At 58.2% G+C, this 26,589-nt stretch overlaps 2 protein-coding genes across 2 annotated transcripts in view; one reads left to right on the forward strand and one right to left on the reverse strand.

Annotated features, from left to right (window-relative positions):
* Window positions 1–4,871, forward strand: CHPF (chondroitin polymerizing factor). Its single transcript, XM_022567779.3, has 4 exons — window positions 1–515; window positions 1,560–2,133; window positions 2,653–2,832; window positions 3,165–4,871. Exons 1-4 carry the CDS (start codon window positions 202–204, stop codon window positions 4,422–4,424), a joined length of 2,328 nt encoding a protein of 775 aa, XP_022423487.2. The 5' UTR covers window positions 1–201; the 3' UTR covers window positions 4,425–4,871.
* The window catches only part of ASIC4 (acid sensing ion channel subunit family member 4), a 23,277-nt gene continuing 1,524 nt past the window's right edge, over window positions 4,837–26,589 (reverse strand). Inside the window, exons 2-10 of the mRNA XM_030760445.2 lie at window positions 11,343–11,487; window positions 11,129–11,256; window positions 10,776–10,938; window positions 10,205–10,261; window positions 8,172–8,325; window positions 6,889–6,980; window positions 6,733–6,812; window positions 6,298–6,402; window positions 4,837–6,097 (exon numbers count right to left, since the gene is read on the reverse strand). Coding sequence (XP_030616305.2) covers window positions 5,996–6,097; window positions 6,298–6,402; window positions 6,733–6,812; window positions 6,889–6,980; window positions 8,172–8,325; window positions 10,205–10,261; window positions 10,776–10,938; window positions 11,129–11,256; window positions 11,343–11,487 — 1,026 coding nt within the window. The 3' untranslated portion in view covers window positions 4,837–5,995. The remainder of the gene's footprint in view (window positions 6,098–6,297; window positions 6,403–6,732; window positions 6,813–6,888; window positions 6,981–8,171; window positions 8,326–10,204; window positions 10,262–10,775; window positions 10,939–11,128; window positions 11,257–11,342; window positions 11,488–26,589) is intronic.

The following is a 26,589-nucleotide window of genomic DNA, read 5'->3' on the forward strand; positions in this document are numbered from 1 at the left end:
CCGAGCGGCGGCTGGAGGGCGATCGGAACGAGGCGCAGGAGATTCGGCTCGGGCCGCGGGCTCTGCTCGGCGGGGAGGGAGGGGGCCCGCCCGCTTGGCTCGGGCCCTCCGGATCCGCCCCCTCCCCGGTCCCGCCCCCTCGAAGCCTCCTCTTGCTGCTCTGGGGCTGCTCCAGGGCCGGGGGCCCGCGGTCCGGGCGCCATGCGGGCATCGCTGCTGTTGTCGGTGCTGCGGCCCGCAGGGCCCGTGGCCGTGGGCATCTCCCTGGGCTTCACTCTGAGCCTGCTCAGCGTCACCTGGGTGGAGGAGCCTTGTGGCCCAGGGCCGCCCCAACCCGGAGATTCTGAGCTGCCGCCGCGCGGCAACACCAACGCGGCGCGCCGGCCCAACTCGGTGCAGCCCGGAGCGGAGCGCGAGAGGCCCGGGGCCGGTGCAGGCGCCGGGGAGAACTGGGAGCCGCGTGTCTTGCCCTACCACCCCGCACAGCCTGGCCAGGCCGCCAAAAAGGCCGTCAGGTAGGGATCAGACTCGCCAGCCCCACCCGCTGGGAACCGGCTGGGACGGACGCGCAGTGGAGGCCGCCAGGGGCTGGGTCAGGCCCCGGAAGGAAGGGTCTGACCGGCCAGGAAGTCGTTGGGCCCCGATAATTTCCGACGGCCCTGCTTCCCAGGGAGGTTTGGAGCCCATCTGAGGCCCCTCTGGGCTCCATCCAGGCCCGGGCAGAACTTGCCCGCCTCTGCCCTAAACCTGCTTGACCCCATGGACCCCCCGCCAAAGGTCCTCATAGCTCCCTGGCTCAGTGTTAGGTTTAGAGAAATGACTAGTGTATAGAGTGGGTGCATAGAGAGAGGGAAAGAGAAAAGAGAGAACTAGGATTACCTGTATCTCTTGTTCCTGGGTGGGCACCTGGGGGGGGGGCGGAGGTTTGTGGGAAAAGGGTGATGTACCCATTCTATTAATGCCTCTCTGCCTATGAGTTGAAATAATTTCTCCGAAGTAACACCGAGTTCAAATTCCAGTTCTGCAACTTACCTTCTGTGTTACGGAAGGTAAGTTACTGGAACCCCTGACCCCCCCCAAACACATTCACTACATCTCTATGCCGTTTATTCTGTTACATCATTTATGTGATGTATTTGTGGTATAATGGCATATTATTTAGAAATTAGTGTATACATGATGTGTGGAGCACCTATATGCCAAGCATTTGGCTAAGTGCTTTAAAGAGATACAATCAGCCCCATTTTACAGATGAGGCTACCCAAGACTCGGATGGGTTTAATAACTTGCTCAAGGACTCAACCACTAAGTAATGAAACAGGGAATCAGACCCCAAATATATCTCTCATATCTGCATGGATAATGCCGTCTCCCAAAAGCACTATGGTAAGGCCAGTATTTCATTTAAATACTCGTGATCCCTGGGGGAGAGTTGTTATTCTATCATAAATGAAACAGGCCCAAAGAGGACATGACCTGCTGGAACCTGTGTATGCTGCCCTCTACCTGCCCTGTTGTCTTTTTAGTAACCTTGTGCCATCTTCTTCCCCCACCCCCAGGACCCGCTACATCAGCACAGAGCTGGGCATCAGGCAGAGGCTGCTCGTGGCGGTGCTGACCTCACAGGCCACGTTGCCCACACTGGGCGTGGCTGTGAACCGCACGCTGGGGCACCGGCTAGAGCGTGTGGTGTTCCTGACAGGCTCGCGGGGCCGCCGGGCACCATCGGGGATGGCCGTGGTGACGCTAGGCGAGGAGCGGCCCATCGGGCACCTGCACCTGGCACTGCGCCACCTGCTGGAGCAGCACGGCAACGACTTTGACTGGTTCTTCCTAGTGCCCGATGCCACCTACACGGAGGCGCACGGACTGGCTCGCCTAGCTGGCCACCTCAGCCTGGCAGCCGCTGCCCACCTCTATCTGGGCCGGCCCCAGGACTTCATCAGTGGAGAGCCCGCCCCAGGCCGCTACTGCCACGGTGGCTTTGGGGTGTTGCTGTCACGCACGCTGCTGCAGCAGCTGCGCCCCCACCTGGAAGCCTGCCGCAACGACATCGTCAGTGCGCACCCGGATGAGTGGCTGGGCCGCTGCATCCTCGATGCCACCGGGGTGGGCTGCACTGGCGGCCACGAGGTAGGAAGATAAGCCACCCCACTGGTGCCTCTTGTCTGGGCGTGTGCACTTCTCCCTGAGAGGCAGAGGGGGTGGTTGGAGATATGGGCCTGGGTTTCCATGCAGTTCTGTCATCTTCTATCCCTGTGACCTTGGGTAAATTACTGAATCTCCTGAGCCTCGGTATCCTCATCCATACCCATGGAAATAATTTTTTCTCAGGGTTGTTATAAGGATTAGAAAAAATAAGGGAGGCTTGCACACAGTAGGTGTTTGGTGTTGGCCATTATTATTTTATTTGAGCCCCTGGACAGCTCTGAGATAGGATGCATGCCCGTTTCACAGATGAGCTAGCAGAGGCTTGCTCAAGGTCACACAAGCTCACAACTGGTCACGGTAGACTGAAGCCCACAGAATTCTGACCCCAAGTCCACAACAGGTCATAGGATAGAGGGATGAGACACAAACTATGGGGTGGGGTGGGGTGGGGTGGGGGGGCGACTGTCCCCTCATGTTTCCTACTTCCCTTCCTCTCCCCAGGGAGTCCACTATAGCTACCTGGAGCTGAGCCCTGGGGAGCCCGTGCAGGAGGGGGACCCTCGTTTCCGCAGTGCCCTGACAGCTCACCCTGTCCGTGACCCTGTACACATGTACCAGCTGCACAAGGCTTTTGCCCGAGCTGAACTGGAACGCACATACCAGGAGATCCAGGAGTTACAGGTATGGTCTAGGCTGGAGGTGGGGGGGTGAGGGCATCCTGAGAGGTCTCAGAGATCCCAGGGAAATACAAAATTAGCACAAGGATCACAGAACAAACCTGCTTCCCAGTCCCTGTCTGCTTCTACCTTTTCTCTGGAGCCTCTCCAGAGACCCCCATTTAACTCTTAGGCTGCCTCCATCTGGGGAAAGAATAAGGGGGGGCCCTGGGTGGGCAGAGGTTGGCAAGGGACTGGGAACCTGTCCTGAGTGGCACCTTCTGCCTGCCCAGCCCCCCAGCTGTGTGCTGGCCCCTGTGATCTATGCCTCGCTCACGGCCTGTTCCTCCAACCCAGTGGGAGATCCAGAACACCAGCCGCCTGGCAGCGGACGGGGAGTGGGCAGCCACCTGGCCCGTGGGCATTCCAGCACCGTCCCGCCCAGCCTCCCGCTTTGAGGTGCTGCGCTGGGACTATTTCACAGAACAGCATGCTTTCTCCTGCGCTGATGGCTCGCCCCGCTGCGCACTGCGTGGGGCTGACCAGGCTGATGTGGCCGACGTTCTGGGGGCAGCCCTGGAGGAGCTCAACCGCCGGTACCACCCGGCCCTGCGGCTCCAGAAGCAGCAGCTGGTTAATGGCTACCGACGCTTCGATCCTGCCCGGGGTATGGAGTACACGCTGGACTTGCAGCTGGAGGCATTGACCCCACAGGGTGGCCGCCGGCCCCTCACCCGCCGAGTGCAGCTGCTACGGCCACTGAGTCGCGTGGAGATCTTGCCCGTGCCCTATGTCACCGAGGCCTCGCGTCTCACCGTGTTACTGCCACTGGCTGCAGCCGAGTGTGACCTGGCCCCTGGCTTCCTGGAGGCCTTCGCCGTGGCCGCACTGGAGCCTGGCGATTCTGCAGCAACCCTGACCCTGCTGCTACTGTATGAGCCACGACAGGCCCAGCGGGCGGCCCACGCCGATGTCTTTGCACCTGTCAAGGCCCGTGTGGCAGAGCTGGAGCGGCGTTTCCCCGGTGCCCGGGTGCCCTGGCTCAGCGTGCAGACAGCCACACCCTCACCGCTGCGCCTCATGGATCTGCTCTCCAAGAAGCACCCACTGGACACGCTGTTCCTGCTGGCCGGGCCAGACACGGTGCTCACCCTGGACTTCCTGAACCGCTGCCGCATGCATGCCATCTCTGGCTGGCAAGCCTTCTTTCCCATGCACTTCCAGGCCTTCCACCCGGCCGTGGCCCCACCCCAGGGCCCGGGACCCCCTGAATTAGGCCGAGACACAGGCCGCTTTGATCGCCAGGCGGCCAATGAGGCCTGCTTCTACAACTCCGACTACGTGGCGGCCCGAGCGCGGCTGGCGGCAGCCTCGGAGCAGGAAGAGGAGCTCCTGGAGAGCCTGGATGTGTATGAGCTGTTCCTGCGCTTCTCCAGCCTGCACGTGCTGCGGGCGGTGGAGCCCGCGCTGCTGCAGCGCTATCGGGCCCAGACGTGCAGCGTGCGGCTTAGCGAGGACCTGTACCACCGCTGCCGCCAGAGTGCGCTCGAGGGCCTCGGCTCCCGCACCCAGCTGGCCATGCTGCTGTTCGAGCAGGAGCAGGGCAACAGCACCTGACCCCGCCCTGCGCCCCTGAACCCTGGCAAGGCGGTGCCCCGCCTCGCTCTTCCCCAGCCACCCGGAGCCACCTGCCAGCCTCGCAGGACAGGGCTGGCCGCAGCCTCAGACCCCAGGGCAGCCCGCTGGCCCCCTCTCTCTGGCTTGGGGGACCCTTGGGCTTAGAGCAAGCCCTGGAAGAGGTACCCTTGGAGCCACCCCTTTCTGCCCCAAACCCGGTCTCCCTGCCCTCTTGACGCTGCTGATTCAGGCTGTGGCCTCCGAGTATTTATGCAGTGCAATCTGCCTGACGCCAGCCCCACCTCCTAGGGTCCCCTGGGGGGCTGGGCTGTAGATGAGTTGTTGGAGAAGCGGGGGAGCTGAGAGAGAAGGGGCGGTGTCTCCCAACTTCTCTCCTCTGCAGTCCTGATGAAGCTCCCTGCCTTTAATAAACTGGCTGAGTGTGGACTAGTGGTTCTTTTTTTTTTTTTTTAAATATTTATTTATTTGGCTGCACTGGGCCTTAGTTGCAGCACATGGTATCTTCATTGTGGCATGCGGGACTTTAGTCGCGGCGTGCGGGCTCTTTTAGTTGTGGCATGTGGGATCTGGTTCCCTGAACAGGCATCGAATCCGGGCCCCCTGCGTTAACACAGAATGTTAACCACTGGACCACCAGGAAGTCCCGGCTAGTGATTCCTGAGTTTTTGAAAGGCAGGCATGGGGACAGGGAGGGCTTTGAGGATGGAGGCTCCTTGTCCCGGCTGGGGCCTGTATTTCCTTTTCCCAGGGACCAAGTCATGCATATGCCCAGCCCCGCCCCAGCTCCCAGCTTAGTCACATATACACACAGAGAATCCTTTATGCCTCTTTATTCCCAACTTTGTCAGCACTTTATAAAACCAGACTGGAGGCAGAGAGGCCTGAGAAGGCCCCCTTCCCCACCCCCAAGCTCAGCCAAGTTCTGAAAGATCTGCCTTTCCCTATGGAGGGGACTCTGGGAGTGGGGTTGGGGCAGAGGGAATTGGGAGCTGGACCAGACCTGCTGGACCACACACTCCCCCTGCCAAAAGGGAAGCTGGGCCTGGAGAGGGGCAGGAAGCAGGACCAGCCCAGCAGTCCTGAGTCCTGGGGGCCTGCCCTCTCCTGCTAACACTCTAGGGCTGGGACCCCGGCTGTCTCTAAATTACCGACCCTCATAGCCCCACCCACCTGCTACATCTGTATCCCCACCCCCACCCTGTCCTCCCTAAATATATACAAATGTACAGAGGGTTCCACCCCCTCTGGGGTGGGCCCCTTTTTCCACCTCCCTTTCTCCTCCCCTCCACTGGGGCCCATGGCCTGGTCCCCAGCCCTCCCTGGGCACCAGCCTGGGGGTGGAGGGTGTGGACAAGAGGGACCCTTGTGCAAAGCAGCTGGCACTAGGGTGGGTGAGAGCAGGGACCGAGTCCCCACCCTCCCAGTGAGCACCGCCCTCTTCCCCTCAGCTTTGGGCTGCCCCCAAGCCTTCGGTCCTAAGAGCGGGAGGCTACGGTGGGGATCTGGGCTGGAGTCCCAGACTCCTGGGTCCTTTTGGACGCAGCACCATCCTAGCAAGCGAAGTCTTCAAAGAGGCCTCCTGGGGGGTGGTGGTTTGGGAGCAGGCCGCTGGTGCCTCCGCCTTCAGCGCGGCCCTGGCTTGGGCAGGTACTCTGCGAGGCGAAGAGCGGGTGGGACAGGGAGAGCTCACGTGGTACCCCCAGGCCTCACACAGCCAGCCTTACCCTGTCCCCTGGGGCGGAGGCCTCAGGGGAGCCCAGGAACCCCCTCCCGCAGGCTAGTTCAGAAGTTATGGGGGGATTCAGTCCTGGGAGAGGACGCTGGCTGTATACTCTACAGCGCTCACCCTCACCTGCTCCTTCAGTTCCTGAAGCCCCAAAGTGGAGATGCCCCCAGTGGCGGTCCGGAGGGGGGTCTTGGGACGACGCCACGCCCGCCTCAGTCGGTCCCAGGACACCTGGGGGTTCGGGGTGGGGGGATAGCAGTGGTCTCAGGAAACTCGCTAGAGGAGAAGGACGGGCCCCACCAGGCCCACCTCATAGGACTTGCTGGCCCAGCAAACCCCCCTAGGACGCCCCAGTCCTCCTCACCCATCCCCCTCTCCTGACTCCTCAGCGCGCTCGGGTCTTCCCACCAGTCAGGGGACGCTGGTAAATGGCCCTGAGCTTGACCTCCGGCAGTCCAGCTCCACCAGGAAGCCTGCACTGCCCCTCTGCTTTCCCCCCAGCCCCTCCTCCTACCTGCGCCTCCCCATCTGGGTGGCCCCCACCAGGGCCCCATCCCTTGCCTCATAGATGTAGTCTAGGATCTCCAGCAGCGTGAGCACACTGGCTCCAATGAATAAGCCCATCTGTCCCCCGAGGTCCCCTGGGGAGCATGAGAGCAGGGTCAGAGGGGGCAGGCGGGTCCGGTCCACCCCCGTGGAATCGGGGCTGGGGCTCACCCAGCAGGGCTGACAGGCCGTAGGCTGCTCGCTGCTCCATGGCCTCGGATGTCAGGGCTTCAAAAAAGACATCTAGGACCAGGAAGTTCTCCCTGTAGAGACAGGAAGCAGGGTATCCTTAAGGGGCCGTCTTCCTGAGGAGACAGCTGGTGGGACATCCCAGGCCCAGCAGATCCGGATCTGAGGCCCCCCTGTGCCAAGAAGCTCCCAAAAGCTGTGAGGCGAGAGAGGCCCAGATGCCTGTCAGCTTCATCTTTTGAGGGCTAGCAAAGGGCCTGGGAGAATAAAACAAAACTCCTGGGCCGGCAAGATTCCCGCTCCCGGCCCCCACCCCGCCTTCTCTAAAGCAGCAAATAGTTTTCACTTTGACCCATCCCCATACCTCTCTAGAACCTTCAGTGCCTCCCTATTGCTTGACAGTCTACTCCAGAATTCCTCTTCCAGACTTTCAAGGCTGCCCATGATCAGCTGCGCTGTACCTTCTTATCCAAACCGCTTTTTTATCTGCTTCTTTCCACACAGCCTCCCTGCTGCTCAGGCTGGTCTTGACATCAGCCCACAGATCTCTAACTGGGATGCCTCCCCTCTCTCCTCTTCTCACGGACCCAAACCCGGGGCGTTCAGAGGCCCAGCTCATGCCTCCCCTACTTCCCCTATGCACATTCATCTCTCCTGGGGCCTAAGAATCAGTCCCACGCCTTCAAACATGGCCCCATCCACAAACTGTGGCATGAGTTTTGTGTTATAATCATCTCTGTCCCCATAGGAGACAGCGCTGGGCTTGGCACTCAGAGGATGCCCACCATTGGCAGATTGGCTGCAGGGTACCAGGCCCAAGGCTCAGTGGGACTCCTCCTGTGGGCCACCTGGCTCCTTCCCCATCCCTTCCAGTTCCTTTCCCTCTGCACAGCATTCACTGGACATGCATTTAACGGCTGGGGGAGAAAGACACACAAACAGACGTGCAAAAGACATGCAAACACAAAACAGCGGGTAAATGCAACGACAGAAGTATGTACAGGGTGCTGTGGGGGCGCAGATGAAAGATGTTTGGGCTAAGAAGGGCTCCCCTGGAGGTGGAGACACAGGATGTGACTTGGAGGATGGGTAGGGGTTAGCTAGAAGAAAAAGATCGTGAAAGGCATTCCTGGCAGAAGACTCATTATTAACAAAGATGCGGCCCACTCCCAGCCTGCACCATGCACCAGGCCTGTTGAGGGTGGCCTCCACCACACACAGACACACATTCACAAACGCACACACGCACGCACACACATACATACCGTATGTAGGTCTCATTGCGCTTGTATTTTCTTGCCAGGTACCGGGCTGAGCCCCTGTTGGGGATCCTGACCATGGAGATTTCTTTCCCGTAGCGGGTCAGGTTGCAGGGGGTAGGGCAGAAACATGGGCCTTCGGAGCCCCCACCCAAGGAATCTGCAACACAGAGGCGCCAGCTGCTGTGCGGGGTGGGATGGCCCAGAGGCCCACCAGCTGCAGGGAGGAAGCTTAGGGGCTGTCCTGAGGCAGGCACACCCAAACTGAGGGCCCGGTCTGGCCAGCACTGGCACTGGCTGGGAGTCCCTTCCCGGACCAGCTTCAGACCATCCAAGAAAGTGGGCGGAGGCAGAACCCCCAGCACATTCCTATAGGCTCATCCCTCTGCTGCCCAGCCCCCTGGGACAGAGAGGTCCTCCTGGCTCAGAGGGAGGGCACGGGCCACCCACCAGAGCTAATTAACCACATGAGGCCTCAGACACATGAGGGGCTTGGAGAGGATGCTGGGATGAATGGGATGTATGCATGTTTTCACGTATGCCTATGGATGAGTGGATGGATGAGTGGATACATGGATGGATGGATGGACGGACAGAAGAACAAATGGGCAGGGTTATTATGCTCAGTATGTTCGCCCCCACAGATCCACTCTCCACTCTCCCCACCTTGCTCTGTCCCAGGATGCTGATCTCTGCCAAATGCATCACCTAGACTCCCTGTCCTATGGCTTTGGGTTGGGTTTGGCCAATGGGAGGCCCCGTCAGGATCACGGGGCAAGGAGGGGAGAGATGCCAGGCTTCCTCACTTGTGGTCCCGGCTCCCGGCTCCTGTCCATCTCAGACAGCCACAGTTCCCTCTCTGGGTGCCAGTAGCAACCCCTTCCTTTGCCCCTTAAGGCGCGGGGGCAAGAAAGGCTCCTTAGTTCTGTGGAGTCTCACCACCCCTTGTGGTTCCCTTATCCCCACTTACATCTGTTCCTTCATTAAACACGCTTCAATCACCCCTTTGGAAGATGTAGTTGGTGTGTGGGACAGAGAAGGTGTGATTCTACTGCCCCAGCACCTCAAAGCCGCCCCAGTGGCCCCAGCGTCTGGATTACCGCCGAGCTCTCCTGACCGGTCACCCTGTTCCTAGTCTTCCTCCCCGCTTATCCATCCTCACATCTAATCAGGGTCCCCTTCCTAAAATCAGAAGACATTCTTGCCTTGCCTTAAGCCATTGTTGGCTTCCCAGAGCCTCCTCCGCTCTGTCCAAGCCCTCCTTTGTTCTCTGACCTCCAGCCACACTGACCTTTCAGGGCTCCAGACACACACGCTCTCTCTGGCCACAGGTCTTTAGCACGAGCTGTTCCCACTGCCTAGAACACGTGCCCCCTTTTCACCTGGCTGACTCTTCCACATCCTTCCAGTCTCAGCTCATATGTCACTCCCTCTGGGAATCCTCCCTGCCTGCCCAGGTGAGGCTGCATGCCCTTGCTGGGGCCCTGTAGGATCGCTGAGGTTCCCCTACACAAGGACTAACACGCGGTGTTGTGATGCCCGTCCACAGCCCCGCCAGGCGGTAAGCGCTACAAGAGCAGGGCTCTTGTTCCCACTTTTACCTCTGGCCCCAGTGCAGGCTGTAAACACCTGTAGAATGAATAAACGAATGAATGAATGAAGTGTGGATCAGGCGAGACCTATGGACAGATGGGGTTGCCTTACCCACACCGGTAGCCAGCAATACATCTTTTCTCATACCAAGGGAGAAGACATTTCACTTTCCCAGAGAGGCAAGCTCATTGGCTGAAGCAAGATGAGAAGCCCCGCCCTTCACTCTCAGTTCCGGTTCTCTGCGACCCCCCACCCTGCTCTCTCCACCACAACTGCAAAGGTCCTCAGACCCCTGGAGGTACGGGATAAGGCTCAACCCCCAGGAAAAAAAACACCCAGGAAGAGACTGGGAGGAGGGGAGGCAAGGAAGTGAGGACCAGGGTGCACAGAGAGACGAAGAGGAGGAGGGGCCCGGAGAGGCGGGGAGGGGAGAAGGCAGCACGGACCCAGTGTGTGGTCAGCACACTCGATGTAGATATTTGGCGGGCAGATGGTCTCATTGCCTGAAAGGAGAGAAGATTATTCCTGGAGTCTATAGTTCCATCCACTCTCCCCTCCCATATTCCCAAATGTGGGCACATACATGCATGCACACACATAAATGTGCGCACATGAATTTATACATGCCTGCGCATAGAAGCATGGAGATGTACGCATGCACATATGCACGTAAATCCATGCGTGCTTGCACACACACATATGCACATGCATTTGCATGCACGTGTTCAAGCACATGCACACAACCTCAAGTACAAAAGTACAGATATGCACGAGTACATGTACGCATAAATACATATTAACAGGCACACAGACATGCACGTGTGCATCCCATATGCATGCGTGAAAACATGCATAAAATCCCGAACACATACCATGTACACTCACGTGGGCAGAGACATGCACACATGTTGTCATACACGTGCACCTGCCCCCCTGCACATGAGCAGTGTTCTGCCCTTGGAGGTTCTGGAGCCTGGCAGGGTGACACAGAGAGCTGGCAGGGGGTGGGGTGCCCACCTGGCATGTGCACCATCCGGCAGTGGCAGCGCTGAAGCACGGCCTCCTTTTCACAGCGCAGCCGGCAGGCAGACACACTGTAGGCCGAGTAGCCTTGAAGCTCAGGCTCCCTGAGCCCACTCTCCGCTCGGCAGTTGCCCCAGGGCTGGGGCAGATAGGTCAGCTGCAGAGGTGGGGCATGACGGGGTCACGCACAGACGTCCCACCCGGCCCTCCGGCGCCCACAGCCCCAGTAAAGTCCATGGGAGGGCTGGTGGGATGTGAGCTTCTGGGAGGCAGATCTGGTCAGCATCCCCTCTGAGCCCAAAGGCCGAGCCCTGTGCCTGACCCAGGACCCAGCTGGAGGTGCTCACCCGCTGTTCCTGGCAGGACACAAAGGTCTGGAAACCTGGGGACACGCCGAAGCCCAGCTGGTGGATGTAGGGTGGCTCCTCCTGGCTGTGGATTTGCACTCGGATGCCTGCCTCAAACGACGTCTCGTCTGCACAGTAGAGATGGGCACCTTTGGAAACCCACCCCAGGCAGAGGACCCAGGCCGGAGCCCCTGTCCCTTTCCCGCCTGCGTACTTGTCTCTCTCCAGATGGGCAGGTACTCCTCCTGCTGGATGTCCAGCATGATCTCCAGGCCACTGCCCATGCCCCCCACCCGGCTGGCCAGTGAGCTCTGTGGATCCGCGTTGAAGGTATAACACTTCCCATAGCGAGTATAGACCTGGGAATAAGAGACAGGAGCGGGAGGGGCGGGGGTGTGGGAGGGGGAGATGAAAGACAATGCCTTAGGCTTAGGGTTCCCTGTCCCCTGTGACGGCCACCAGACCTGCCTGGTCACCCCTGTCCCATATCCCAGCAACCAACCGACAGCCCAGCCTCCCTTGAGCTCCATCTTTTCTACTGACATCCTCTCTTAGATGATTAAAAGGCACCTCCAGCTTAACATATCAATAGCAGAACTCTTGGACTTCCCTGGTGGCGCAGTGGTTAAGAATCCGCCTGCCAATGCAGTGGACACAGATTCGAGCCCTGGTTCGGGAAGATCCCACATGCTGCGGAGCAGCTAAGCCCATGGACCACGGCTACTGAGCCTGTGCTCTAGAGCCCGCGAGCCACAACTGCTGAGCCTGCGTGCCACAACTACTGAAGCCCGCGTGCCTAGACACCGTGCTCCGCAACAAGAGAAGCCACCGCAATAAGAAGCCTGCGCGCCGCAACGAACAGTAGCCCCCGCTCACCGCCATTAGAGAAAGCCCGCGTGCAGCAACGAAGACCCAACGCAGCCAAAATAAATAAATAAATAAATTTTAAAAAATTAGCAGAACTCTTGATGTCTTCCCAAATCCTGTCCCCGACCCATTCTCCTCTTATGAGTAAAGGGCCCCACTACCTACCTAGTTTCTCAAGTCAGAATCCCTGAAATCTCCCTCTCCCTGTAGGTTGGTTGCTGGGATATGGGACAGGGGTGCCCAGGCATACAATCCAGCTGCTGTCCCAGGCAATATCTATTTAGAATCCATCTACTCTCCTTCCATCTCATGTCCCCCTTTCACCATCATCTCCCCCGGGCCACGGCGGCAGGCTCCTAACTGGTGCGCTTCGTCGGTCTTTGCCTCTCCCTCCAAAGCCATTCACTACACAGTAGCCAGAGTGTTCATTCCAAACTGAGGAGATCCAATCAAGCCACTTGCCAACTTGAAGTCCACCAATGGCTTCCCATCTCCCACAGCATAAAGCCAAATTCCTTCCCTTGCCTGAAAGTCTCCACATGAGGTAACCTTTGCCTCTGTCTCCTGCCTTTCCACTCCCAGATCTCTGAGACAAATTCAAACTTTCGGAGCGACTTCCCTGCCCAGGCCTTTGTTCACGCAGTTCCCTCTCCTGGAATGCTCCCCTGCCCCCAGTTGGCATGGCTAGCCGCTCATCTTCTAAGCCTGAGGTCAAGTGTCCCTTCTTCGGATGCACACTCTTATACCACACACACGTTCCCAGTGTCAGCCTCCCCTCATCAAACGCACTTGTTGGTTTGCTCAAAGTCCTCATCAAGACCTGAGATGATCTTGCTTATCTGTTTGCCTCCGTGTTCATTGCTCATCTTCCCCCCACTAGAATTCATGCTGCACAGGGGCAATGAGTCCAGCACCTGTTCCAGGGCGGGGCACAAGGAATACTTTAATACGCGGTTCCGCCAGCGCAGAAGCAGCCAATCTCGCTTTTCCTCTGCAGAGAGTCCTCCCATGTGAACACCAGATGGCGCTGCAGCCCCGGAGATGGAAGCCGAGGCTCTGGCGGGGACAGAGCTACCGATGGGAGTTGCGAGCCGCTGGGGTCGGCAGGAGGTTGAGGGAGAGGCAGATGGGAGTTCCCCCCTGCCAGGCTCACCCCACAGAGACCAGCCCCCGGGTCAAACCCATCACAGGCGGTACCTTCCCTGGGGGTAAGGAGGTCAGTGCACTCAATCACTCTCTCTCTCCCTGGCCTCTGTCCCTGGGAACATTTTCACTCTGGTGAAAGCTGGGAGAAAAGGCATGAGGCAGTGTAAGGGAAAAGACTCCTAAATGCCTAGCTCCAGAGGGGAGGCTGTGGAAGGGAGAGGGCTGGGTGGAGGGCAGTAGGAGCGAGGAGTTCTAAGAACTGGGGGCCTGGGGGTGCCCTCGTTGTGAGGCAGGGTTGTCTCCCATCCCCATCCCCCTAGGTTAATTGCCCTGCTGATTCTCCCCCCTCAAGACAGTTCTTCTATCACCCAAACACCCTGCCTCAGATTCCCAAAACAAAAGCACGCAAATAACAAGAACTGCACAGTTTACAAAACATGGCAGCACCTGCCACCCCATTTCATCTCCTCAGCCACTCTGCTATCAGGTAGGTTTAATTAGCCTGATTAATACAGATGAGGAAACCAGAGCTCAGAGAGGTGATGTGACTTGCCCAAGGTCACACAGCTTAGGGGGAGAGGTGGGACTCATTGAGATGCAAGACCCAAGGTGTTCCCACAATCCGTTGCTGGCAACTCCCCCGACCCAAGCTTACGGCACCCCAAGCCCCGGCTCCTGCTTCAACCCCATCCAGCTGAAATGAGACCGGAGTCTCAACGCTCGACCCCTTTTCCTCCACCCCTCCTTCCCTTGCACTCCACTCCTCTATACCTTCCTTACTCTCTTCTCCATATCTGCTGCCTCTCAATTCAATTCCTCACCTGTCCCTCCCCCCCTCCTTCTGCACCCTCGCCACCTTCTGCGTTCCACTCCTTGACGTTGTCTGCATCACCCCTGCCGCGGCTCCCTGTTGTGTGTCCATCTGGGGGCAGGAGTAGGCATCGCTGACAGTCCCAGAGCATCTGCTCTGCCCCAGGCACTGCACTAAATGCTTAATACGCTCTTTCCTATCGAATCTCACAATGATCCTACATCCTACAGATGAGGAAACTGAGGCTCCGAGAGGTTGGCTGATTTGCCAAGGTCTCCAAGATCAGTGCTTCTCAAACTTTAATGTGCACCCAAAGCACCTGGGGATCTTGCTAAAACGCAGATTCTGATTCAGTAAACATGTGTTGGGCAGCAAGACTGAGATTCTGCATTTCTAACAACCTGCTGGTCTGCAGACCGTACCGTGAGTAGAAAGGCCCTAGTCGAAGGGGCAAGAGTCCAGCGAGACAGCCTGACTCTAGACCTGTGCTTTTACATGTCACTGGTGGGAGGAGAGCCCTGAAGAGGGCTGGGGGCAAGATCCCTGTGTCCTCAGTGGTGGGGGAAAGGCAGATGGGGGGAATATGTAAGTATTTGTCCCAAATCTCAAAGCACTCATCCCCTTCCTATTTTGGGCCAAGAAGATGCTGGAATCAGCTCTTGCTGCTGCAGCCATTTTTCAGTGTGTGCTCCAGTTGGGAGGCCAAACAAGGCATGGGCTGCATGGGGGAATCCCAGTAGTGAGCTGCTCACTCGCGCCCCCCAGTGTGCAGCGGCTGACCCTGACCGCTGGGCACTGTCATGGTCTCTCCCATGGGACCATGGACTCCCTGAGGCTGGGAGCCCCGTTTCATCATCTTGGTATCCCCAGAGCCCAGTGCAATTTGCAGAAGGAGGAGTGAGGTCGAGGGAAGGAATGCAAAGTGAACATTATCAAACATTCCCACTTTGTACTGGGTCCTGTACTTTTGATCTAGTTTCTCCTTTGAGCCTCCAAGAAAACCACATGAGGTAAGCATTGTAGCCCCCGTTTCATGTTGAGGAAGCTCAGAGAGGGAAAATGACTTGGCTAAGGGTACACAGCAAGTAAATGACAGCAGAGATTCGAGCAGAACTGAGCCTGGTGCCAAAGCAGAGTTAGTGCTTATAAAACACCTGGTAGGTGTTCAGTGAATGAATGAGTCTGGTAGCCTCCTGAACCTGGGTGGGGCTGGGGCAGCCACTGAACCTCTCCCTGTACAGGGCAGAGCCAACTGGGAAGGCTTTGGCTCCAATGGCTTCAGATGGTGGTGGCTACCTGGTACGCCTGCCCTTGAGGCGACTGTGTAGAGTGTGGGTGACAAAGGGAGATGGGTGGAAGGACTCTGGGTCTGCTGATGGACAATGGTCTGCAAGGAGTGGACAGGCCAGGCTGGCAGGGCCAGGACACCTGCACAGCCCGGGTCAGGCCCGACTGCGGGGCAGAGCAGAGCATTGCCCTGGAGACGGTCCCTGGGCCAGGCGGGCAGCAGCGGGTGGAGCCACCAGCTCCGAAGCGGCAGAACTCTGGTAGCAGCACAGCCCCCAGCTTCTTCCATGGGGACGGCACGGCCGCTCTGCCACAGGGCCCCACTGGCTGTCCACTGCTCTCTCCTGAATGGCCCCAGAGGAGGGTGTGTGGACAGGAGTTGAGGGTCCAGAGTCCAGCCACGGAAAGGGGCAGCTCCTGGGCTAGGATGTGCCCTGATGGGCCAAGGGGCTATTTCCAGATCCCCCCCCACCAGCCTCAGCCTCTGGGCCCTGTCCCCATCTCAGAGCCCACCTTCTTCCGTCTGGCTCTCGCTCTTCTCGGCCCTCCCTTGCTCTCTGCCTTCACTCCTAGGTCCATCCCCCTGGCCCTGGGCTGAAGCCCTCCAGACCTAGGCTGGACGGGTTCTAGATAGGTCTATGTCCATGCTGCAGGCAGACCCGTGGACCAGCTTCCTTCCTGCCAGCCCTCTGCCTGTCCCTCTCGGACCACCTCCCCTTTAGTGTTGGCCTGGACCCTGCCCTGGGTCTGTCCATCTCCCTAGCCTCGGTCGCCTGATCTGTCTCTCTCTCAGGTCTTTCTCCATCCTCCTGGCCTGTCCTCAGCATCTGATCAGTTATCCATCTGGCCTGTGTCTCTGTCCCTCGCCCTCTGTCAGCCTGTCTGTCGCCCTGGCCTCGTCTTTCTCCCATTGGCCTGGCTGCCCCCCAGCCTCTCTGTTCTTTTGCCCGCTGCATCTCTATACTGTTTCCTTTTCTCTCTATTCTCTAGTCTAGGTGTCCAGTCACTGACTCTTGTATTCCTCCTCTTGACTTTTCCCTGGGCCTAAAGCCACCTCCCCAAGCCAGGAACCCCTCCCCAGGCGCCCTTCCCTCCTTCTCCCTGCCCTCCCCTCCAGGTCTGCCCTAGACAATGATCAGGGTCGGAGAGATCCGTCCAGAGCTTGCTCCTCTGAGCAGTGGCTTCTCTCTCAGTCCCTTGAGTTCCATCTGTCCACAGCTCCCATTTCCTCGCATTCTTACCCACCCCTCCCCAACCCCTCATCCTCCCTGCAGTCACGGAGCCCACAGGGTTAACAGGCAATTAGCAGGGCCAGGGCTCAGAGCGGTGGGGGAGAGGGCTCCTCCGGGCCGCCAGGAGATAAGAAGCAGCCAGGAACAGCCAAGGCTGGGCTAATCCCAGCGCTAATCTGCAGCCTGGGCTTTATCTCCAGCGCCTTCTGGGCACCCTGCCTCTGCCAAGGCCTTGGCACCTCCCCCCAGCCCTCTTTTCCATGGCTGCTTTATCCCTCCAAATTCCATCAGCCCTCTCCTGATGTGGTCCGGCCCCATGCCTCTCACTTAGGCCCCTGGAACGAACTCCCCTTAATCCTGCAGTGCCCTGGGGTCCAGAGTGGGCCAGTGGAAGTGCGCACACCTTCATCTGCCCTGGGCTGTGGCTAGCATCCCAATTCAGATGGCCCTGGGGCCCCAGCTTCACTCAGGTGGCCCAAGCATCCAGGTTCAAAGCCTTCTCCTCTGTCCTCGCCAGGGAAGATAGTACCAACTCAGAATGCCTAAGGTGTCTGCGCTGGTCAGACCTGGGAGGTAACTCAGTCCAAACCCTCACTGTACAAAGGCCAAATTGGAAGCCTAGAGATGGCAAGGGACATATCCAAGGACATACAGAAAAAAGAGGGCACGTTCAGAACCTGAGTCCAGTCCCCCGCCCCCCACTGGGCCCCAGCATTCTCCACTAACCTCCATCACCCCCCTGGGGGTCAGTAGACCCTGATCCCAGCTCTGGCTCCACCAGTGACAGCTGTGTAACCTTGGTTAGTAAAGTGATTTTTTTACTTCTTTGGTCCTCAGTTTCCTCATCCGTCAAGTGGGGATAGAAATTCCTGCTCGACTTATTTCACAGGTTGGTTATAAGTCTCAAAAGAAATGAAGTAGGTGAAAGGCATTTGCAAGGTAACATCATATACATGAGGCCTCAATATTAGTAATAAGAGTGTTGTGGAGACCAGTAAGGCCCAAACTGGGGCAGAGATCGACCATTGAATATGGTGCTGGAAAAGGAGCCACCTAAGCTTCATAACGTGGAAAAACGGGTACACATTTTGGAGCTGACAGAATAGGGTTCAAATCCTGGCTCTGACACCAGCCTTGAACAAACAACCTTGGGTGGCGATTTAACCTCTCTGAGCCTCAGTTTACTTATCAGTAAAAGGGGGAATGGTAATTCCTCCTCCTAAGGTTAGTAGTGAGGATCAGAGATAAGTCCAGAGGGATGCGCGCAAGGTTCTCAAGAGAGCAGGGGAGCCCATTTAGGGAATCTTCTTGCCAAGATGGTGCGGCCATTTGATCTTGGCTCCCCACTGGGCCCATTCTCACACGGCATCATGCACCTTGGTAAAGGCCCTCTCAGCAATTGTGGGAGAGGATGGAATTCTGTCAGAGCAAACCCCCCAGGGTCTGAGATCTGGCTCTCCTATCAGAGGAGGGTACAGGCCTGCAGCCCTGCCCTTACTGTCTGTGGGATTCGGGTTCAGTCATTTAACCTCTCTGACCCGCCACTTTTCATCTGTAAAATAGGAATAATAATAGGCATGTCAGAGGTGTTATGAGGAAAGAAATAATGTACACAGATAATAGCCACAGTTAACATTTATTCAGTGCTTACTCTGTGTCAAGCACAGTCCTAAGCCTTTTATATCAATTAACTCCTTGATTCTCACAAAAACCCTCTACTGGAGGTTTCTAAACATCTCCATTTTACAGACAAGACAGTGGAAGTCCAGAGAGGGTAAGGAGCTGGCCAGAGTCACATGACGTGGCAGAGGAGGGGACCAGGTGATCTGGCAGTGGACTCTGTGCTCACAGCCACTGCGTGCTGAAACATACCCGGCACAGCCCCAGTGAATAGGAGGTGCTTAAGAAATGGTGGGTGGGGACTTCCCTGGTGGCGCAGTGGTTGGGAATCCACCTGCCAGTGCGGGGGACACGGGTTTGAGCTCTGGTCCAGGAAGATCCCACATGCCGCGGAGCAACTAAGCCCGTGCACCACAACTACTGAGCCTGCGCGCCACAACTACTGAAGCCCGCGCGCCTAGAGCCCATGCTCCACAACAAGAGAAGCCACTGCATTGAGAGGCCCGCACACCGCAACAAAGAGTAGCCCCCGCTCGCCGCAACTAGAGAAAGCCCACGCGCAGCAACGAAGACCCAACGCAGCCAAAAATAAATAAATAAATGAATCAATTTATTTAAAAAAAAAAAGAAACGGTGGGTGTTCACGTCACACTTACTTGTCCAGCGCTGCTCCTTGAGCCTGTACAGTGTGCCGGGCACTATGCTCGCTGCTGGGGATGATTCGGAGAACAAAATCATTGGTCTCTGCCCTGAGGGAGTTGGCTGTCTGGCCCCAAAGGCATGCATTCGTTCCAAAAGTGTTTATTGAGCACCTAGGCTGGGAGCCAGGTATACAGCAGTGGTGAACAAAGCACACAAAACCAACAATCCCAGGGATAGGCAAATCACTGCTTGCTGGGATAGGTGGTATGACAGGGAGACCAATCCAAGTCCCCTGAGAGCGGAACGGGAATTCGACTTGGGTTGGAGAGTATAAAGCTTCCCAGAGCAAGCACACTCATCCACCCAGGAAGGGCATCCGATCACACCACAGTCAGACACATGGAGAATACCCCCCCACCCCACCCCACCCCGGCCCTAGTGCACCTGCCCTCCCCCACAGGGTCAACGCAGCATCCCCCCAGCCCCCAGCCACCCAGGTGCTCTTCAAGGCGACTTCTTCTCCAAGGTAGAAGTGCTTGTGAGTCTAGGAGGAAATGGGCACGACGTTTGAGCAAAGGTAAATGCGTGGGCAGTAGTGGAGAAGTAGGAGACAGTCGAGGCCGTATGACTCCAGGCTGAGGCCGAGCTGGAAATGGGAGCCCGGAGCCCTTGGGGCCGTGGAAGAACACGGTGATCTCAGGGAGCGCCGCGTCTCCACTGGAGAGGAGAGAGCGGGGCCTCCAGGACGCAGGTAAACAGCCAAACCTGTTCCCAGGTAGCGACCGCATAGGCCTTAAACCCTAGAAAGTCAGTTTTGCAGACGGGAATATTTTTAATTTGTAACGAAGTCCTTCCCTGACGTTCCAGCCCTCGATGCAAAGTTATTCGTTAAGAGCTTGCCTACACAGTGGATCGCATCCGTGTCCAGGAGGGAGTTCAGGAACCGAGACCCAGGAGGTGGAGGAGATGGAGGAGGTGGGTGAGTGGCCCGAGCCTCCAGGCTGGGCCCAGCCGCACCCAGAAGGCCGCACCCACCGCCTCGTGCTCCTCGCCGCCCCCCTCCTCCCTCCCGCGGGGCAGGCATCCATCGCGGCGCCCGGACGCCCTCCCTCCGGTCTCCTCCCGGGGTTTGCCTCATTTGCATTCCTCCGGCTCCCGGCTCCTCGGCAAAGTGACCTCCGCACACAGCCGCGCCAAAGGCTTCCACCGCGGAGGAAGACACCGCCTCCCACCGCGCTCCGCGGCCGGGGAGGAGCGAGGCGCGCGAGCCGGCACGGCGGGGCGGCGGCCCGGGCCCCAGCGGATGGATGCATAGGGAAAGGCCCGGTGCCGAGAGGCGCAGAGGCACTCGGATGGGATTTGAACCCGCGGCCTCAGATCCTCAGCGGGGCGGGAGTGGGACGTGGAGGTCAGCACAGGCCGGCGAAGCTGCGGCCCCGAAATGGAACCCCAGCTTGGAACCCGGGGCTCCCCGACACCCCGTTTGCTCCCCCTGAACCCCTACTGGAGAGGAGCCAGCCCTACCGAGCAGTCGCCCAAGGGCCCCCAGCCCTTCCGGGGGCCTCCTCAGCCCCCAGCCCCGCTCTCCTGGCCCGCCGAGCCGCCTCCCCTCCCCCCCTTTGGTATTTACACCTTTCACACATTTGTAAAGCTATTATCCTGTCCACGCTTAGTCACCGCTGAGCCAAGCGCCACGGATTTAGCTCCTTTAATCTTTCCTCCTAAATCAATCGTCCATTTCCCCTTAATCATCCCGTGGCTCCTCTCTGAACTCTCTTGCTGCTGCCTATGCCTGTCTTTCTGGAACTGTTCCCCCTCTGACTGAAAATGGGTGTCCCAAGGGCATGGTGAACATTTGCGGGGGGGAGGTTGGATTTTCAGCGCTGCCAACCCCGGCCTCGGGGCCTGAGAGCCGGGGAAGAATTGCAGATACCCCCTCCCTCTTCTGGAAAACACACAGCACTCTGAAGCCTCTTATCTCCACCCACGGGGTCTCTGTCCTCCTCCTGCCTTCCCACCCGCCATTCATGTGGGATGGCTCCAAGACCCTAAGCCTCCACCAGGATTTACAAAAAAACCCAAAACCCTCAGGCCTCCTGTGCACGGTTCTGGCTGTCCCCACCCCCTCTGCCCAGCTGCTCCAAGGAGGTGGCATTGCCAGGAGAAGGACAGGGAAACACTGGTTACACTCAGCCCGAGGCTGCCCTCTCATCCCCTCCTCCAGGGAGGCTGCCCACCTCTCCCCACCACCCTGAGTCTCCACCCCGCATTCACTCCCCCTCCTCCACCCAGTGACCTCAGCCAGAGTAGTCCCGAAACCCTGCACTCCTAGTACTCCTTGGGGCGCCCCTGCCTCCCTGCCCCCTGGTCCTGGTCCTTTCTGTCCCTGGCCTGGGCTTGGCAGAGACAGGCCTGCCACCAGCCGCGAGAGGGAGCAGATTCCTCCCGAGAAGCAGAAGGGCCGGGGTGGGGGTCCAGGAAGGAGCACGGGTAGAAAGAGGGAGGACAAGCGGGAAACGCGGGGGCCATTTCTTCAAATGCTAATCAGCATCTTCCGGCAGCGCCACGAGGAGCGGAGGTGATAATGAGCCCAGCTCGGGGCTGATGCCTGATTAACGAAGAGGCCACGGGGCTGCAGAGCAGGGCCAGGTGGGGCACGTCCCTCCTGGCATTCCCCGTTGCCCTTGCAGGCCAGCCCCGGGTAACAGTCACAGTCCCTGCCGCTGGTTGCTGGGCTCAAATCCCCTCCAGCAACTCCACCGGCCAATGGGAGGCGGCCAGGCTGAGAGCGCCCCCTCCGGGAGGGCCTGAGGGGCAGCAGCCGGCAGTGGGGCAGGCGGTGGGGAGGGCAGGCACGCTGGGTCCTGCAGTCGGAGTTGTAGCTAGCCCTCTGAATGTTTTTTTTACTCAGGAAATTTTTAATTAAAATAATCAAGACTCGGGGCTTCTCTGGACAAATTGGAAGACCCCCTAACACCGGGCATCCCTGACCACAGGGCAACAGTTAGCTGGGGCTGAGAAACAGCTGCTCCCTTCAAGGGTAAGTGACCTTCACTTCCCCTCATACCCCACCCTTCCCTACTGTGTGCCTTCTTCGACCTGATCTGCCTGGCTCCCGAAGGCAGGACCACCCCTGAACTAGATGTTAAACTAAATGTTCTCAAGGTTCACGCCTCAGGAGAAGGTGGGGCCGGAGGGCAGGGAGGGCTGGGCTGGGAGTGAGGGTCCGAGGTAAGCTCATCCGGTAGATGAGAGGCCGCAGTGGGAATCCTCTCCCTTCCTGAGTCACGGGGGCAAGGGGCAGCCCTCAGGCCCTCGGCGCCAGTGGCGGAGGCCTGGAGTTGGGATGTCTGTGGAGTAGCCCCTCCCACAATCAAGGAGTGGGTGCAGAGACTGTCAGTACCGGCCTGACCACACCAGGGAAGGGGCGGGCTCAGGAGGAAGCTTGCATAGAAGGCCGGGGATGGCGGAGGACCCTGGAATTGTGGGCTGGGGGAGCCAGAGAGTGATGGAGGGCTGGCACGCAGCTCCCTCTGCCTCAGAGCCGTCCCGACTGAGCTGGGGTGGGGCTGGGAGAGGAGGGAAAGGGGCAGGGAGGAGGACTGCCCAGCTGGAAGAGGCCTTGTCTAATTGTGCCTGATTAGCAGAGAGGAAGAGAACAGGGCGAGGGATTAATAGTCAAGGCAGTCACCAGCGTGTGGGGAAGGAGGGTTGGGAGGCGGGGAGGGAAGGCTGACAGCCCTGAGAGGGGATAGAAACAGGGAAGTGCCCACAGGTCTCTGGTCACCTGCACCTCCAGGGGCTGCCTGGACCCCAGAGGACCCCACAGAGAGGGGCTGGCCCTCCCCCTGCCTCCTCATGGATTCTTTACCTTCCCCATGCCTCAATTTTCCAGACAATAGAATGGAAAAGACCAAGGTCACGTCCTGCACCTGGGAAGAAAGGTGTATCTGTTCGGTGGTGTTTCCAGACACCTCGATGTCCCCAGACACAGGCCCCATCCTCAGCTCAACCGGGGACCTCAGCCCGGAGAGTAGATGGCCGGGCTTCTGATCACAGCCCACCACCATCACTTTCTATCCTTTGATGCCCGTTGGAAAGCCTAGCCCTGCCCAACCTGGCAGCCTGAACCACGCCCCCAGGACCACCTAGAGCAGCACTGTCCGATACGGCAGCCACTGGCCACACTCCGCTGTTTGAATGGAAGCTTCATGCTCTCTGTCGCACTAATCCCACTGCAGGTGCTCACTGGCCTGTGTGGCTAGTGATGACCACGTTGGACAGCGCAGATGCAGGACATTTCCGTCATCACAGAGTGTTCTGTGGGACAGCACGGTTCTCAAGTGTATGCACTGCTACACATGCACACGCATGCCTGAGTACTGGGGAGGGTTGGGAAGCATGGGGATGCTATAATAGGGTGGGGGGCGGAGGCTTGAGGGTCAAGAGAGGAGGAAGGCTAGGTGATGGAGACTAGCGAAGATGCCAGCACGTAGGTTGGAAAACAGCAGGTGGTGCTGGGAACAGTCAGGTTAAAGAGAGCCGGGAGTTGGGGTGGTGGCATTTCTAACAGCTGACACTCTGAGTGCACGTGATGTGTGTGCCAGGCAGTGTGCTACGCCCTTTACAGCCACCTCTTTTAATCCTCACAACCACCGGAATTTTTTTAGGTTCTAATATTCTATATCACGAATACAGAAACTGAGGCTCACAGAAGCTAACTTCTCCAAGGCCACCCAGCCAAGGTTTGAGTCCAGACCGTCTGGCTCCAGAACCCACACACTTGACCACTCCACCGTACAGTCCCCAGCTGAGAGGAGACGCTGGAATTTAGAGCCACATTTTACAGCTGAAGAAACGAAGCCTAGGAAGAAAGAGTGATTTCTGCCTTCTAGTAAGTGGGCAGGCTGAGAGCAGCCGCAGGGGGGAAAGTATAGATGGGGCTTGGCACGCTGGCCTGGGGGAGCGGACGGCGGTAGGAATTGAGGGGGAAGAGAGAACATATAAGTGGTGGTGGAGGTGGGAGTGGGTTGGTATGAGACTGGGTGAGGAGGGGGGCAGCAAAGAGAAGAGATGGGGTGAGCTGGGTGGAGGGGCATATGGGTGGAGAGGTGGAAGCATCACTCCTCTCTCTCGCCTCTCTCCCCTCCCCTCCTCTCCAAACCTCGCCCAGGCTGCTGCATCCGTTAAGCCTTCCCAGCCCTCTTCAGCCCAGAATGGCCCCTCTCTCTGAACCCAGGCTCTTACTATCCATGTAACCTCATTTGGCAATTAATCCCAGCACCTCCTGACACTGCTTGCATGGCTGGTTAACTCTTCCATTGGTAAAGCATTTTAAGTGTCCCCATCCCAGCTCCACCACAAGACTGGAGGCTGCTTGAGGACAGGGACTGGGGACCAGGGCTCCCCTTCTTTGTTCTCCACCACAGCACCTGGCAGCGAGCCTGGCACATAGTAGGTGCTCAGAACTCCGTGTTGATTGAGTGACTGATTGGGAATCAGTGAGGGGATATTAGGGAGCATGGGGGTGAGAGCGACTGCAGTGGTAACAGAAGCAAGAGCGGCAGCTGAGGGGACTGGGGGAGGGCATTTTACCCGGAGTAAAAATAGGCTGGAAAATGTGACATTTATTAACTTGGATTCCGGAAGAAAGGTCACAGCAGAGTGGGGAGTGGGAAGGAGGAAATGGGGAAAGCAACAGAAAACACATACCTTCCCCAAAGCGCGTCGTTGTCTCTGACCATCTCAGCACACGTGCCCTGGCAGGTTCCCACCACTGATTCCTGCACCCATCACCCCTCCATCGATCCCAAATCCCCATCATGGGCTCCATATTCTCACCACGGAGTCTACTGTGGACCTCATGTCCTCATCAGAGACCCCTGATGTCTTTGTCTCCATACCCCTTCTCCAGTCTTGCCCACACAATACACCCCCATCTTCCCCGTTACCGTGGATCATCCCATCCCAACCATAATCCCAGACCCTTGTAAACTGGCAGCAGACTCAGCCTTAGAATGCCAGGTCCAAGGGAGAGTTACACTCAGCACATGGGGGGTGGGGTTTGGGCAGAAGGGTATGGGGACTAGGCTGAGTGGGGGGGACAGGAATTCCCCAGGGGACAGGTGGGTCCAAGGGGAATCCCTGACCCCCCCGTGCTTGCTTTGCTTCTCTGCCCCTCATTGTCCTGCTGCAGCCCCAGAGCAGAGACCCACAAACTTCTGTCCTTTCCTCTCCATCCTCAGGGTACGAAAGGGCCTGTGGGATGTCCACCCTCACCTCTGCCTGGCCATCCCCAGATTCACAGGGACTCGCCAGCTTTAATCAGGGGGCTCCCTGTTCCCATATCCTCCAGGCACCTCCTCCTTTCCTGGAGGCCAGGCAGCTACCCCCAGCCTCCCTCACCTTGCTTCCTTGCCCCTCTATCTCTTCCTCCCCTTCCCTCCCCTCCCCCCGAGGCTTCATTACTCTTCCTCTTGCCCTTCCACCCCTCACCAGGGCCTGGGACACAAACTCCCACTCAGGGACACAAAGGCCCCATTGATTTCTGCCCCAACAGCACCTGCTGACACGGGCTCTGTCCCCACCCCCAAAACTCAGGAGTGACGATGTCTCACAGAGGAGCCCCACGGACCCGAAAGGCCACATTCACACACTGCTCCTTAGGGACAATCGCTTTGAGAGCATTGAATTTTTCCTGGAAGAAGGGGCGTGCAGCTGGACAACAGGGCCCCGCCATCCCCTCCCCGCCCCGGTTCCTCTCCCAGCACATCCTCCTTCTCGTCCCTTCCTCCATTTCTACGCAACTCCCGCCACCCAATGGCAGGAGGACCCCGAGGCTGCAGGCATGGTGGGGGCAGGGACACGGGTGGAGCTTGTTTCCTGGTGCTACTGAGGCAGTGAGTGAATGAGAGCTCGCGTGCGGCACCGGCCACGAGAAGGAAAAGGTCCCCATCTGGGGCTGGAGCTGGAGGCTGGGCTGGATGGGAACCACGTCGATGCCATGTATTTGCACATGCGCTGGGCGGTGGTCACAAGAGTGAAAACACACCCCACACACACCACACGTACACAATGCCGGGGGTAAACTGTGGACTGGGGACAGCAACTCAAGCACCAGGAATAATAGACAGCCTGTGACTATGGGTGAACGGAGCACCGACAGACAGACAGACAGACAGCATACAAGACACACACCCCACACACACCTCACACACCCGATTGTGGGAGGTGTGCATGGGAGGGTAGCCCAAGCCAACACTCCACTCCACTCCACTCCTCGTGAGAGTGTGTGTGTGTGTTTGCACATATGTGAGAGACGGGGAGCAGGGGCTGAGGCAGGTGGGGGTGTCACAAGAGGGGACAGCATCCACGGTGTGACCCTGTCCTCAGCAGCTTAGTGAGAGCTGGGATGTGGGCACGGGGATGAGCAGCTCTCTGGGTGCGTGGGTGTGCAGGTGTGCACGTGAGTGTAGTGACAGGGACACTGTGTGTGAGAGAGTGTGCAGGAAACTATGTCCCCATGCGGTAGGGGTGTGTGTGTATGCTGGGCAGCAGTGAGGGTGAGCCATGCACCTAAGAGTGAATGAGTGACCCTCAGTGTAAAAGCCAGAGCCGGGCAAGAACCAGGAAACAGAGGGAGGGCCTGCAAAGCGGGAGAAGCTGGAGGGGCAGCGTGAAAGAGGGATGTGTGAGTGAGTCAGTGAAAGGGGGTGTGTGAGAGAGACACTGGCACCCAGTGTACGCGAAGATCGGCTCTGTCCAGGCTGCCTGCCGGGCCAGCTCCCCCAGAGGCAGCCCTGAGTCCCCCCTTTGCTGGAGCCCCCAGAACACCCTCTCCCCATCGCCCTTGTTGG

The sequence above is a fragment of the Delphinapterus leucas genome, chromosome 8, assembly GCF_059928025.1.
Source record: "Delphinapterus leucas isolate spDelLeu-1000000601 "Yukka" chromosome 8, BTC_Dleu_Yukka2, whole genome shotgun sequence".
NCBI classification, from domain to species: domain Eukaryota; kingdom Metazoa; phylum Chordata; class Mammalia; order Artiodactyla; family Monodontidae; genus Delphinapterus; species Delphinapterus leucas.

What these genes read in the sequence shown, in the direction of transcription:
- CHPF (XM_022567779.3), top strand. Translation starts at nt 202, where the DNA reads ATGCGGGCATCGCTGCTGTTGTCGGTGCTGCGGCCCGCAGGGCCCGTG. An exon ending in GCCGCCAAAAAGGCCGTCAG is followed by an intron (nt 516 to 1,559) that starts GTAGGGATCAGA and finishes CCCCACCCCCAG; the next exon opens with GACCCGCTACATCAGCACAG. An exon ending in AGGAGATCCAGGAGTTACAG is followed by an intron (nt 2,833 to 3,164) that starts GTATGGTCTAGG and finishes CCTCCAACCCAG; the next exon opens with TGGGAGATCCAGAACACCAG.